Source organism: Salmo salar, chromosome 04, assembly GCF_965601325.2.
Source record: "Salmo salar chromosome 04, fSalSal1, whole genome shotgun sequence".
In the NCBI taxonomy this organism is placed as follows: domain Eukaryota; kingdom Metazoa; phylum Chordata; class Actinopteri; order Salmoniformes; family Salmonidae; genus Salmo; species Salmo salar.
Window position 1 is genome coordinate 76,755,263 of NC_138294.1, and position 16,191 is coordinate 76,771,453.

At 43.4% G+C, this 16,191-nt stretch overlaps 1 protein-coding gene across 1 annotated transcript in view; it reads left to right on the top strand.

The window, feature by feature from the left end:
• Window positions 1–6,618, top strand: part of LOC106603771 (uncharacterized) — a 34,797-nt gene extending 28,179 nt beyond the window's left edge. Inside the window, exon 2 of the mRNA XM_014197831.3 lies at window positions 2,296–6,618. Within this exon, the coding sequence (XP_014053306.1) occupies window positions 2,296–3,107 (812 nt within the window). The 3' untranslated portion in view covers window positions 3,108–6,618. The remainder of the gene's footprint in view (window positions 1–2,295) is intronic.
• The last annotated feature ends 9,573 nt before the right edge of the window (window positions 6,619–16,191 follow it).

Here is a 16,191-nt window from a genome sequence, read left to right on the forward strand (position 1 = left end):
AATAAGTAGGGTTATGGATCAGAAAACCAGTCAGTATCTGGTGTGACCACCACTTGACTTATCTTGGTAAAAGAGAAACATCCCTGTTAGTGAGCATAAATAAATTTGTGCACAAAATTTGAGAAAAAAAGTTTTCCTGTGCGTATGGAACATTTCTGGGATCTTTTATTTCAGCTCATGAAACATGGGCCTAACACTATTGCTTTTCTATTTACGTTCAGTATATTTTAGACGCTTGCTGTGCTGAATATCCCGCCTCTCCCACCTACTTATAGATTTTTAAGAGCATATACTAGAGGTCGACCGATTATGATTTTTTTTACACCGATACCGATTTATTGGAGGCCCAAAAAAAGCCGATATTTACTATATATATATATATAGTAATAATGACAATTACAACAATACTGAAGGAACACTTATTTTAACTTAATATAATACATCAATAAAATCAATTTAGTCTCAAATAAATAATGAAACATGTTCAATTTGGTTTAAATAATGCAAAAACAAAGTGTTGGAGAAGAAAGTAAAAGTGCAATATGTGCCATGTAAAAAAGCTAACATTTAAGTTCCTTGCTCAGAACATATGAAAGCTGGTGGTTCCTTTTAACATGAGTCTTCAATATTCCCAGGTAAGAAGTTTTAGGTTGTAGTTATTATAGGACTATTTCTCTCTATACCATTTGTATTTCATAATCCTTTGACTATTGGATGTTGTAATAGGTACTTTAGTATTGCCAGCCTAATCTCGGGAGTTGATTGGCTTGAAGTAATAAACAGCGCAATGCTTGAAGAACAGCGAAGAGCTGTTGGCAAATGCAGGAAAGTGCTGTTTGAATGAATGCTTACGAGCCTGCTGCTGCCTACCACCGCTCAGTCAGACTGCTCGATCAAATATCAAATAATAGACTTAATTATAATATAACACACATAAATACGAGCCTTAGGTCATTAATATGGTCAAATCCGGAAACTATAATTTCGAAAACAAAACGTTTATTCTTTCAGTGAAATACGGAACCGTTCCGTATTTTATCTAACGGGTGGCATCCCTAAGTCTAAATATTGCTGTTACGTTGCACAACCTTCAATGTTATGTCATAATTATGTACAATTCTGGCAAATTAATTACGGTCTTTGTTAGGAAGAAATGGTCTTCACACTGTTCGCAACGAGCCAGGCGGCCCAAACTGCTGCATATACCCTGACTCTGCTTGCACGGAATGCAAGAGAAGTGACACAATTTCCCTAGTTAAAAGAATTTCATGTTAGCAGGCAATATTAACTAAATATGCAGGTTTAAAAAATATACTTGTCTATTGATTTTAAGAAAGGCATTGATGTTTATGGTTAGGGACACATGGGTGCCACGACATGTGCTTGTTAAATCACCCGTTTGGCGAAGTAGGCTATGATTCAATGATAAATTAACAGGCACCGCATCAATTATATACAACGCAGGACAAGCTAGATAAACTAGTAATATCATCAACAATGTGTAGTTAACTAGTGATTATGTTAAGATTGATTGATTTGTTTTTTATAAGATAAGTTTAACGCTAGCTAGCACCTTACCTTGGGTCCTTGCTGCACTCGCATAACAGGTAGTCAGCCTGCCACGCAGTCGGCCTTTCCGATTAATCGGTCGACCTCTAGCATACTCATGTGGGTGATTTAAAAGATGAACAAGGTCCACACTCCAGTCCAATGGGTGGCTGTAATGCACCTTTAAAGTTGGTGCATTACATTTGATGGGGATAGACAAAATCAACACTCGCACGATGACGCACGTGCGGAGCCGGTTTGGTAAGCATATTAGTAATTTTGTCAACATTTGGACGCTGAAAGTAACATTAGCTAGCCATCAGCAAGCCGCAGACTAGGCTAGCAACAGCTGGCCCATGGCACTTTCCAGAAAGAGCATTGGGTTGTGGATTTTGTAATTGATTTGAGCGCCAACAGAGTTTCAAATCTTTTTTCAAAAGGTTTTTTCCCAAGCTTATTACAGTAAAGAAATAAAAAGTGGTGTTCACGTATTAGCGTTATTTAACATTGTAAATCGTAGGACTTAGTCGTTTTGAGTGTAGAATGATGGAAGATCAGGCAACAGAGGCTTCAAGGTTCTCTGGAAGAATCCGATAAAAAGGCATGCGGTCAGACTGCTCCCAACTCAAAGCAACCATGCGTCTATCCAGTATAAATGGACAATAAGTGTACCAACTAACCATGTAAGACAATGGTTAAGGAATTAATAGTTTTTGAAAGATTCTTCTTTCCTATTCTTTTCTCCAGACCTCCATCAGCTCTGTCTCCCAGAAGAGGTCCCCTCTGAACAGCAGCAGTGGAGCCCCAGTCTGAAGCAGGAGAATCCAGAGCCCACACAAATTAAAGAGGAACATGAGGAACTCTGGACCAGTCAGGGGGGAGAGCAGCTTAAAGAGCTAGAGTCTGATACCAAAGAATTCATATTTACTCCTGCTTCTGTCGAAAATCAGGGCCCACCTCAGCCCTCACATCTTTTCCAAATGCAAATTGTGGAGTCCCCTACCAGTACAACTAAAGGGATCAAGATGAAACCAAGTCACATTGGTGAAAACCCTTGTCTTGTTTGTGGCAAATGTTTCAACTGTAAATCTGCTCTGGAAAGGCATATGAGGGCCCATACTGGGGAGAAACCTTATTGCTGCAGTGAATGTGGCAAATGCTTTAGTCAGATCGGACATCTGACAGTGCATATGAGGGGACACACAGGGGAGAAACCGTTTAGGTGTAATATTTGTGGCAAACTGTTTTATTGGGAATCTGATCTGAAAAGGCATAAGAGGACCCATACCGGGGAGAAACCTTATGGCTGCAATGAATGTGGCAAATGCTTCCGTCAGATCGGACATCTGACTGTGCATATGAGGCGACACTCAGGGGAGAAACCACACAAGTGTCCTCTGTGCAGAAAATGTTTTACCACAGCATTTCAATTAAGATTACATACAGCAAGTCATACAGGGGAGAAACGCTATTGCTGTCAATATTGTGGTAAATGCTTCAACCAGAAAATAAGTCTGACTAAACATTTGAGTGCACACACAGGGGAGAAATTACAGTAGTGCAAGGAATGTGGCAAATCCTTCAGGAAGAAGGGAACTCTGAGCAACCATATGAGGCATCACACACAGAAGCCAATAATGCAGCAACTTTTTCAACCTGAGTGGAAAACTGACATTTAGATTTTTCACACTGGAGAGAAACAATATACAGTGGATATAAAAAAAGTATTCACTCCTTTTGACTTTTTCAGATTGTTTTGTTATAATGTAGGGTTGAAATGCTGGCCTGCCGCCCCATTTGTTGCCATTTGTTCCATTGTTTACGTTTGTTCTTGGTGTCTGTTTCTTTTATGGTATGCACGCTGTACAATGTAAGCTCACCACTTTGCTGTAATCAGATAACTGGACATGTATTTATTTCCTTAATGAAATAATCTTTCCTTTTTTCTCTCTGATGATGTTAAATGACCATGCTGAAATATATTCAAGCTGTGAAAGTGTAAGGACATTTTCTGAGTGATTTATAATAATCAATAAATGTACCGTACCATATTAAACATTAAGGAATACATTTTTTGTGAAAGATAATTTTCCTATCCTCCTCTGTAGACCTCAAGCAGGTCTCTCTCCCAGTCTCTGCAGAGGATGTTCCCCCTTAGCATCAGCACTGTGAGCAGGAATGAAGCAGGACTCAGACCCCACACAGATTAAAGAGGAACATGAAGATTTCTGGACCAATGAGGCGGGCAGAAGAGCAGCTGGAAGGGCTGAAGTCTCATACCAAAGAGTTCATATTCACTCCTGCCTGTGTGAAAAGTAAATGTGATCAGGAGGATCGAAAACCTCAGCCCTCAGATATGAATCAAATCCAAATTGGTTAATATCTTTATCCCACCAACACAACTGAAGAGTTTAACAGAACCAGATGGAGACTGCAATGGTGTTTCAGAATGTAGCCGTGTGTGAAATTTAATTTATTTTTTATTTTATTTAACCAGGTAGGCAAGTTGAGAACAACTTCTCATTTACAACTGCGACCTGGCCAAGATAAAGCAAAGCAGTTCGACACATATAACAACACAGAGTTACACATGGAGTAAACCAAACATACAGTCAATAATACAGTAGAAAAATAAGTCTATATACAATGTGAGCAAATGAGGTGAGATAAGGGAGGTAAGGCAATGGTAGATTTGACAGTAGATGAGTGTGCAAAGTAGAAATACTGGGGTGCAAAGGAGCTAAATAAATAAATAAATACAGTAGGGTAAGAGGTAGCTGTTTGGGCTATTTATAGATGGGCTATGTACAGGTGCAGTGATCTGTGAGCTGCTCTGACAGCTGGTGCTTAAAGCTAGATTTGTGGTGGTCCAGATTTTGCAGCTCTTTCAGAACATCAGCTATCTGGATTTGGGAGAAGGAGAAATGGGGAAGGCTTGGGCGAGTAGCTGTGGGGGGGTGCAGTGCTGTTGACCGGGGTAGGGGTGGCCAGGTGGAAAGCATGGCCAGCCGTAGTAAAATGCTTATTGAAATTCTCAATTATAGTGGATTTATCGGTGGTGACAAAGTTTCCTATCCTCAGTGCAGTGGGCAGCTGGGAGAAGGTGCTCTTATTCTCCATGGACTTTACAATGTCCCAGAACTTTTTTGAGTTTGTGTTGCAGGAAGCAAATTTCTGTTTGAAAAAGCTAGCCTTGGCTTTTCTTACTGCCTGTGTATATTGGTGTCTAACTTCCCTAAAAAGTTGCATTTCACGGGGGCTGTTCGATGCTAATGCAGAATGCCACAGGATGTTTTTGTGTTGGTTAAGGGCAGTCAGGTCTGGAGAGAACCAAGGGCTATATCTGTTCCTGGTTCTAAATGTCTTGAATGGGGCATGCTTATTTAAGATGGTGAGGAAGGCATTTAAAAAAAATAACCAAGCATCTTCTACTGACGGGATGAGGTCGACATCCTTCCAGGATACCAGGGCCAGGTCGATTAGAAAGGCCTGCTCGTTGAAGTGTTTCAGGGAGCGTTTGACAGTGATGAGTGGAGGTCGTTTGACCGCTGACCCATTACAGATGCAGGCAATGAGGTAGTGATCGCTGAGATCTTGGTTGAAAACAGCAGAGGTGTATTTAGAGAGCAAGTTGGTTAGGATGATATCTATGAGGGTGCCCGTGTTTACGGCATTGGGGTTGTACCTGGTAGGTTCATTGATAATTTGTGTGAGATTGAGGGCATCAAGCTTAGATTGTAGGATGGCCAGGGTGTTAAGTATGTCACAGTTTAGGTCACCTAGCAGCACGAACTCTGAAGATAGATGGGGGGCAATCCGTTCACATATGGTATCCAGAGCACAGCTGGGGGCAGAGGGTGGTCTATAGCAGGCGGCAACGGTGAGAGACTTGTTTTTAGAGAGGTGGATTTTTAAAAGTAGAAGTTGAAATTGTTTGGGTGCAGACCTGGACAGTAGGACAGATCTCTGCAGGCTATCTCTGCAGTAGATTGCAACACCGCCCCCTTTGGCCGTTCTATCTTGTCTGAAAATGTTGTAGTTAGGGATGGAGATTTCAGAGTTATTGGGGGTCTTCCTAAGCCAGGATTCAGACACAGCTAAGACATCCGGGTTGGCAGAGTGTGCTAAAGCAGTCAATAAAACATACTTAGGGAGGAGGCTTCTAATGTTAACATGCATGAAACCAAGGCTTTTACGATTACAGAAGTCATCAAAAGAGAGCGCCTGGGGAATCGGAGTGGAGCTAGGCACTGCAGGGCCTGTATTCACCTCTACATAGCCAGAGGAACAGAGGAGGAGTAGGATAAGGGTACGGCTAAAAACCATGAGAATTGGACGACTTGTGAAATTAAATGACTTGTGTCTGAAATCTGGAAAGTCACATTTGTGACCCTCCTCGTGTGGTAAATGTTTCAAATGGAACTCTTATGGAAAGTCATACAAGGGCCCATACTGGGGAGAAACCTTACTGATGCAGTGAATGTGGCAAATGCTTCAGTCACAACTTGCATAATATGAGGGAACACACAAGTGAACAACAGTTCAATGTTCATGTTTGTGGCAAACGTTTCGATTGGTAATCTGATCTGAAAAGGTGTATGAAGGGGCACACGGGAGAGACCATACAGATGCTCTTCGTGTAGAAAATAATCAAGGCATCCCAATTAAAAATCCCATGGTCATTCACACACAGGAGAAAACAACGGTGTGTGTGTGTGTGTGTGTGTGTGTGTGTGTGTGTGTGTGTGTGTGTGTGTGTGTGTGTGTGTGTTCTGGTAACAATCTAGAGACTAGGGAAAAACTGTCAGTGCAAGGAATGTGGCAAATCCTTCAGGCAGAGGAGTAGCCTGATATGGCATATGAGGAATCGCACAGGAGCAGTTAATGCAGCAAGTACTTCACCCGGCGTGGAAAACGGACATTTTATGATTCACACCGAGGTTGCGAGGCGTATGTATTTACAGATGTCCTCAAACGTAACCGGCATCCAACCGTCTTAGTGTTCTGGGACAGACAATGTGTACATTGTAAAACAAATGTATGTTTTAATAAAGTTTAACATCCTTCTTGGATATTTTTTGGGGGGCATTTTGTTTTTAAACTCAGCAAAAAAAGAAATATTCTCTCACTGTCAACTGTGTTTATTTTCAGCAAACTTAACATGTGTAAATATGTGTATGAACATAAGATTCAACAACTGAGATAAACTGAACAAATTCCACAGACGTGACTAACAGAAATTGAATAATGTGTCCCTGAACAAAGGGGGGTCAAAATCAAAAGTAACAGTCAGTATCTGGTGTGGCCACCAGCTGCATTAAGTACTGCAGTGCGTCTCCTCCTCATGGACTGCACCAGATTTTCCAGTTCTTGCTGTGAGATGTTACCCCACTCTTCCACTAATGCACCTGAAAGTTCCCAGACATTCTGGGGGGAATGGCCCTAGCCCTCACCCTCCGATCCAACGGGTCCCAGACTTGCTCAATGGGATTGAGATCGCTGGCCATAGCAGAACACTGACAATCACACACAGAATGAGCAGTATGGTTGGTGGCATTGTCATGCTGGAGGGTCATGTCAGGATGAGCCTGCAGGAAGGGTACCACATGAGGGAGGAGGATGTCTTCCCTGTTACGCACAGCGTTGAGGTTGCCTGCAATGACAACAAGCTCAGTCTGATGATGCTGTGACACACCGCCCCAGACCATGACGGACCCTCCACCTCCAAATCGATCCTGCTCCAGAATACAGACCTCGGTGTAACGCTCATTCCTTTGACGATAAACACGAATCCGACCATCACCCCTGGTGAGACAAAACCGCGACTCGTCAGTGAAGAGCACTTTTTGCCAGTCCTGTCTGGTCCAGCGATGGTGGGTTTGTGCCCATAGACGACGTTGTTGCCGGTGATGTCTGGTGAGGACCTGCCTTACAACAGGCCTACAAGCCTTCAGTCCAGCCTCTCTCAGCCTATTGCGGACAGTCTGAGCCCTGATGGAGGGATTGTGCATTCCTGGTGTAACTCGGGCAGTTGTTTTTGCCATCCTGTACCTGTCCCGCAGGTGTGATGTTCGGATGTAGCGATCCTGTGCAGGTGTTATTACACATGGTCTACCACTGTGAGGACGATAAGCTGTCCGTCCTGTCTTCCTGTAGCTCTGCTTAGGCGTCTCACAGTATGGACATTGCAATGTATTGCCCTGGCCACATCTGCAGTCCTCATGCCTCCTTGCAGCATGACTAAGGCACGTTCATGCAGATGAGCAGGGACCTTGGGCATCTTTCTTTTGGTGTTTTTCAGAGTCAGTAGAAAGGCCTCTTTAGTGTCCTAAGTTTTCATAACTGTGACCTTAATTGCCTACTGTCTGTAAGCTGTTAGTGTCTTAACGACCGTTCCACAGGTGCTTGTTCATTAATTGTTTATGGTTCTTTGAACATGCATGGGAAACAGTGTTTAAACCCTTTACAATGAAGGTCTGTGAAGTTATTTGGATTTTTACAAATTATCTTTGAAAGACAGGGTCCTGAAAAAGGAACATTTCTTTTTCTGTTGAGTTTATATAAATAATGGGTGGGCCTGGCTCCCAAGTGGGTGGGCATATTCCCTCCCAGGCCCACCTACTAGGGAGCCAGGCCCAGTTTTTCCCCACAAAAGGGCTTTATTACAGACTGAAATACTTATTTTGTTATGTTACAGCCTTATTCTAAAATTGATTAAAATTGCTTTTTTCCCCCTCATCAATCTACACACAATACCCCATAATGACAAAGCAAAAACAGGTTTTTATTACAAATAAAAACCAGAAAAATTACGTTTACATAAGTATTCAGACCCTATACTCAGTACTTTGTTGAAGCACCTTTGGCAGCGATTACAGCCTCGAGTCTTCTTGGGTATGAAGCTTGGCATACCTGTATTTGGGGAGTTTCTCCCATTGTTCTCTCCAGATCCTCTCAAGCTCTGTCAGGTTGGATGGGGAGCGTCGCTGCACAGCTATTTTCAGGTCTCTCCAGAGATGTTTGATTGGGTCCGGGCTCTGGCTGGGCCACTTAAGGACATTCAGAGACTTGTCCAGAAGCCACTCCTGTGTCGTCTTGTCTGTTTGCTTAGGGTCATTTCTTGTTGGAAGGTGAACCTTCGCCCCAGTCTGAGGTCCTGAGCGCTCTGGAGCAGATTTTCATCAAGGATCTCTCTGTACGTTTCTCCGTTCATCTTTCCCTCCTGACTTGTCTCCCAATCCCTGCCGCTGAAAAACATCCCCACAGCATGATGCTGCCACCACCATGCTTCGCTGTAGGGATGGTGCCAGGTTTCCTCCAAACGTGACGCTTGTCATTCAGGCCAAAGAGTTCAATCTGGGTTTCATCAGACCAGAGAATCTTGTTTCTCATGGTCTGAATCCTTTAGGTGCCTTTTGGCAAACCCCAAGTGGGCTGTCATATGGCTGCTGTCTGGCCACCCTACCATAAAGGCCTGATTGGTGGAGTGCTGCAGAGATGGTTGTCCTTCTGGAAGGTTCTGCCATCTCCACAGAGGAACTCTGGAGCTCTGTCAGAGTGACCATCGTGTTCTTGGTCGTCTCCCTGACTAAGGCCCTTCTCCCCCGATTGCTCAGTTTGGCCGGGCGGCCAGCTCTAGAAAGAATCTCGGTGGTTCCAAACATCTTCCATTTAAGAATGATGGAGGCCACTGTTCTTGGGGACCTTCAATGCTGCAGAAATGTTTTGGTACCCTTCCCCAGATCTGTGCCTCGACACAATCCTGTCTCGGAGCTCTAAGGACAATTCCTTTAACCTCATGGCTTGGTTTTTGCTCTGACATGCACTGCCAACTATCGGACCCTATATAGACAGGTGTGTCCCTTTCCAAATCATGTCCAATCAATTGAATTTACCACAGGTGGACTCCAATCAAGTTGTAGAAACATCTCAAGGATGATCAATGGAAACAGGATACACCTAAACTCAATTTCGAGTCTCATAACAAAGAGTCTGAATACTTATGTAAATAAGGTATTTCTCTTTTTTATTTTTAATTCATGTGCAACAATGTCTTAACCTGTTTTAGAATTTGTCATTATGGGGTATTGTGTGTAGATTGATGAGGGAGAATAAGTATTTAATCAATTTTAGAATAGAATAAGGCTGTAACATAACAAAATATGGAAAAAGTCAAGGGGTCTGAATACTTTCGAATGCACTGTATATATTTTGTTGCCTTAGTATAACCATAGGCCATAGGGTCCCATTAATTCTGAAAATATGTAAAAAAAATAAAAAAAATGGTAAGATTCTTAATTCCCTATCCTTCTCTCCAGACCTCCAGCAGCTCTCTTTCCAAGTCTCTGAAGAGGAGCTTCCAACTGAGCAGCAACACTGTGAGCAGGAGTGCAACCCCAGTCTGGGGCAGGAGGACCCAGAGCCCACGCAGATTAAAGAGGAACAGGAGGACCTCTGGACCAGTCAAGGGGAACAGCTGCTTGAAAGACTGGATTCTGATAACAAAGAGTTCATATTCACTCCTGCCTCTGGGAAAAATCAGGAACCACCTCAGCCCTCTCATCTTTTCCAAATCCGAATTGTGGATTCACCCACCAACACAACTGAGATAAAAACAGAACCTGATGGAGACGGCTACAGAGTATCAGATAAAACATTTACTTGTCAAATTTGTGGCAAATGTTTCAAGCGGAACTGGGATCTTAAGAGGCATATGAAGAACAAGATTCATATGAGAAAGGTGCTTATGGTTTCTCACAATACGGAGAAACCATACAGGTGTCATGTTTGTGGCAAAAGGTTCAATTGGGAATCTTTTCTGAAAAGGCATATGAGGACCCATACAGGGGAGAAACCTTATTTCTGCAATGAATGTGGGAAATGCTACGGTCAAATTGGACACCTGCGAGTGCATATGAGGAATCATACAGGGGAAAGACCATATAGATGTTCTTTTTGCAAAAAAGGCTTTACCACATCATTCCAGTTAAAACAACATAATTGTCCTCCAAATGTTGGGAAATAAGAGATTTTAAAGATATAGGGTTGAAAGGATAAAAGAAAAACGTATTTTACCGAATCATGGCGCTCTCTAGATATCTGCAAATTCCCATAGGAACACAGCCATTTTAAAAGTGCAGGGCTTGGGTCATGCCTTCATTTTTTGTCTTACAGGAATGAAAAAGAAGTCTCTACCTATGTTTCAAGCGGAACTGGGATCTTAAGAGGCATATGATGTAAATGGTGTAAATGTAAATACACATATATATATATATATATTACACACACACAATAGTATGTGGACACTAGTTCAAATTAGTGGATTCGGCTATTTCAGCACACAGCCATGCAATCTTCATAGACAAACATTGGCAGTAGAATGGCCCTACTGAAGAGCTCAGTGACTTTCAACGTGGCACCGTCATAGGATGCCACCTTTCAAACAAGTCAGTTTGTCAAATTTCTGCCCTGCTAGAGCTTCCCCGGTCATCTGTAAGTGCTGTTATTGTATTATTGGCCGCGACGTGGTAAACCACACAAGCTCACAGAAAGATACCGTCGAGTGCTGAAGGTAAAAATTGTCTGTCCTCAGTTACAACACTCACTACTGAGTTCCAAACTGCCTCTGGAAGCAACATCAACACAATAACTGTTAGTTGGGAGCTTCATGAAATGGGATTCCATGGCTGAGCAGCCGCACACAAGCCAAAGATCACCATGCGCAATGCCAAGCGTCGGCTGGAGTGGTGTAAAGCTCGCCGCCATTGGTCTCTGGAGCAGTGGAAACACGTTCTCTGGAGTGATGAATCACGCTTCACCATCTGGCAGTCCGACGGACGAATCTGGGTTTGGCGGATGCCAGGAGAACGCTACCTGCCCTAATGCATAGTGCTAACTGTAAAGTTTGGTGGAGAATGAATAATGGGCTGTGGCTATTTTTTATGGTTTGGGCTAGACACCTTCATTCCAGTGAAGGAAGATCTTAACTCTACAGCATACAATGACATTCTAGATGATTCTGTTCCAACTTTGTGGCAACAGTTTGGGGAAGGCCCTTTCCTGTTTCAGCATGACAATGCCCCCGTGCACAAAGCGAGGTCCATATAGAAATGGTTTGTTGAGATCGGTGAGGAAGAACTTGACTGCCTGGCACAGAACCCTGACCTCAACCCCATCGAACACCTTTAGGATGAATTGGAACGCCGACTGCGAGCCAGGCCTAATCGCCCAACATCCGTGTCCGACCTCACTAATGCTTGTGGCTGAATGGAAGCAAGTCCAGGCAGCAATGTTCCAACATCTAGTGGAAAGCCTTCCCAGAAGAGTGGAGGCTGTTATAGCAGCAAAGAGGGGACCAACTCCTTATTAATGCCCATGATTTTGGAATGAGATGTTCAACGAGCAAGTGTCCACATACTTTTGGTCATGTTGTGTATATCTCCTGATTCCCAGTTCATCCACAAGATAGCAGTAGAAGATCACATGACTTCTCATAGCTACATGAAACCAGTTGCATCTGGTTTGGGTAGTGAGTCACTGTGCCAAAATGGCTGAACTGATATTAAAGCTTACCATCCCAAAATTACTTTAGCAATGGGGGCTTTCAAGTTATGGAATTTCTATTTTATTTGAAATAAGACAGAGAGCTGAGGAAACTTCAAACTTATTTTCCCATTCACCCTTTCCATGCATACTAAATGTTTGCATATTGCCCAGCCCTTATTTGGTCCAGAGGGAGGAAGCATGACAATGTCATTTGTGAGAAATATGTCAGAGAATAGGAAGGACATACCACTCTAGTCTCTGGCCCTTCGAATCGGTATGATGTGACGAATGTACATTTTCTGAAGGCCTCATTTGTTGTTTTTGAAGATATATTAAGGATTTCTTAGCAGTCTCCAGCAACTTTCTACATTCAATTTAGTTTGTAGACAAAGTTGTAATTTGTATTGAGAAATGAAATGTGTCGATCTAATACATTACCCCACCGCGGCATTCTAGAACATGGCATTTGTGGAACATTATATTTTGCTGTGTGTTAAAATTACCATTGAATCTGCCATTTTAAACCTGGGGATAATCACTGTCCCAGTAATTCCCATCAAAATTGATCATAAGTTTGTGTCTGTTTCCTTCATGCAAACTCCATTATCCACTATTAAGTTGTGAGGCGGATGTTATGTTCAGTATCCAACAATCACACAGGATTCCCTAAAAACATGCCACTTCGATACAGCTACGATCGGAAGGGACTTTTCATAGCAGTTTAGGAGAGCATTTTACCTAACACTTTTATTAACCTAATTCTCCTAACCTGCTACGTTAATTCTCCTAACCTGCTACTTAAGTTCTCCTAACCTGCGACGAAATACTCACTTGCAGTCGTAGATGTTTTAATTTTTTTTTTTTTTTTATTTCACCTGTATTTAACCAGGTAGGCTAGTCGAGAACAAGTTCTCATTTACAACTGCGACCTGGCCAAGATAAAGCATAGCAATTCAACAACACAGAGTTACACATGGAATAAACAAAACATACAGTTAATAATACAGTAGAACAAAAGAAAACAAAAAGTCTATATACAGTGAGTGCAAATGAGGTGAGTTAAGGCAATAAATAGGCCATGGTGGCGAAGTAATTATAATATAGCAATTAAACACTGGAATGGTAGATGTGCAGAAGATGAATGTGCAAGTACAGATACTGGGGTGCAAAGGAGCAAGATAAATAAATACAGTATGGGGATGAGGTAGGTAGATAGATGGCCTGTTTACAGATGGGCTATGGACAGGTGCAGTGAGCTGTGAGCTGCTCTGACAGCTGGTGCTTAAAGCTAGTGAGGGAGATATGAGTCTCCAGCTTCAGAGATTTTTGCAGTTCGTTTCAGTCATTGGCAGCAGAGAACTAGAAGGAAAGACGACCAAAGGAGGAATTTGCTTTGGGGGTGACCAGTGAGATATACCTGCAGGAGCGCGTGCTACGAGTGGGTGCTGCTATGGTGACCAGAGAGCTGAGATAAGGTGGGGCTTTACCTAGCAGAGACTTATAGATAACCTGTAGCCAGTGGAATTGGCGACGAGTATGAAGCGAGGGCCAACCAACAAGAGCGTACAGGTCGCAATGGTGGGTAGTGCATGGGGCTTTGGTGACAAAACGGATGGCACTGTGATAGACTGCATCCAGTTTGTTGAGTAGAGTGTTGGAGGCTATTGTATAGATGACATCACCGAAGTCGAGGATCAGTAGGATGGTCAGTTTTACGAGGGTATGTTTGGCAGCACGAGTGAAGGATGCTTTGTTGCAATATAGGAAGCCGATTCTAGATTTAATTTTGGATTGGAGATGCTTAATGTAAGTCTGGAAGGAGAGTTTACAGTCTAACCAGACACCCAGGTATTTGTAGTTGTCCACGTATTCTAAGTCAGAGCCGTCCAGAGTAGTGATGCTGGACGGGCGAGCAGGTGTGGGCAGTGATCGATTGAATAGCATGCATTTAGCTGTACTTGTGTTTATGAGCAGTTGGAGGCCACGGAAGGAGAGTTGAATGGCATTGAAGCTCGTCTGGAGGTTAGTTAACACAGTGTCCAAAGAGGGGCCAGAAGTATACAGAATGGTGTCATCTGCGTAGAGGTGGATCAGAGAATCACCAGCAGCAAGAACAACATCATTGATGTATACAGAGAAGAGAGTCGGCCCTCCGATTTGACACACTGAACTCTGTCAGAGAAGTAGTTGGTAAACCAGGCGAGGCAATCATTTGAGAAACCAAGGCTGTCGAGTCTGCCAATAAGAATGTGGTGATTGACAGAGTCGAAAGCCTTGGCCAGGTCGATGAATACGGCTGCACAGTAATGTCTCTTATTGATGGCGGTTATGATGTCGTTTAGGACCTTGAGCGTGGCTGAGGTGCACCCATGACCAGCTCTGAAACCAGATTGCGTAGCGGAGAAGGTACGGTGGGATTCGAAATGGTCAGTAATCTGTTTGTTAACTTGGCTTTCGAAGACCTTAGAAAGACAAGGTAGGATAGATATAGGTCTGTAGCAGTTTGGGTCTAGAGTGTCACCCCCTTTGAAGAGGGGGATGACCGCGGCAACTTTCCAATCTTTGGGAATCTCAGACGATACGAAAGAGAGGTTGAACAGGCTAGTAATCGGGGTTGCAACAATTTTGGCAGATAATTTTAGAAAGAGAGGGTACAGATTGTCTAGCCCGGCTGATTTGTATGGGTCCAGATTTTGCAGCTCTTTCAGAACATCAGCTATCTGGATTTGGGTGAAGGAGAAATGGTGGGGGCTTTGGCGGGTTGCTGTGGAGGGTGCCGGGCAGTTGACCGGGGTAGGGGTAGCCAGGTGGAAAGCATGGCCAGCCTTAGAGAAATGCTTATTGAAATGCTCAATTATAGTGGATTTATCGGTGGTAACAGTGTTTCCTAGCCTCAGAGCAGTAGGCAGCTGGGAGGAGGTGCTCTTATTCTCCATGGACTTTACAGTGTCCCAGAACTTTTTTGAGTTTGTACTACAGGATGCAAATTTCTGTTTGAAAAGGCTAGCCTTAGCTTTTATAACTGCTTGTGTATATTTGTTCCTAACTTCCCTGAAAAGTTGCATATCACGGGGGCTATTCGATGCTAATGCAGAACGCCACAGGATGTTTTTGTGCTGGTGAAGGGCAGACAGGTCTGGAGAGAACCAAGGACTATATCTATTCCTAGTTCTACATTTTTTGAGCGGGGCATGCTTATTTAAGATGGTGAGGAAGGCACTTTTAAAGAATAGCCAGGCATCATCTACTTACGGGATGAGGTCAATGTCATTCCAGGATACCCAGGCCAGGTCGATTAGAAAGGCCTGCTCGCAGAAGTGTTTTAGGGAGCGTTTGACAGTGATGAGGGGTGGTCGTTTGGTCGCAGTCCCATTACGGGTGCAGGCAATGAGGCAGTGATCGCTGAGATCTTGGTTGAAAACAGCAGAGGTGTATTTGGTGGGTGAGTTTGTTAGGATGACATCTATGAGGTTCATTGATAATTTGTGTGAGATTGAGGGCATCAAGCTTAGATTGTAGGATGGCCGGGGTGTTATGCATGTCCCAGTTCAGGTCACCTAGTAGCACGAGCTCAGAAGATCGATGGGGGGCAATCAATTCACATGTGGTATCGAGGGCACAGCTGGGGGCAGAGGGAGGTCTATAGCAAGCGGCAACAGTGACTTGTTTCTGGAAAGGTGAATTTTTAGAAGTAGAAGCTAGAATTGTTTGGGTACAGACTTGGATAGTAATACAGAACTCTGCATGCTATATTTGCAGTATATTGCAACACCGCCCCCTTTGGCAGTTCTATCTTGGCGGAAAATGTTATAGTTAGCGATGGAGATTTTAGGGTTTTTGGTGGTTTTCCTAAGCCAGGATTCAGACACGGCTAAGACATCCGGGTTGGCAGAGTGTGCTAAAGCTGTGAGTAAAACAAACTTAGGGAGTAGACTTTTAATGTTAACATGCATGAAACCAAGGCTTTTACGGTTACAGAAGTCAACAAATGAGAGCACCTGGGGAGTGGGAGTGGAGGTAGGCACTGCAGGACCTCCACATCACCAGAGGAACAGAGGAGAAGTAGGATGAGGGTAGGGCTAAAGGCTATACGAACTG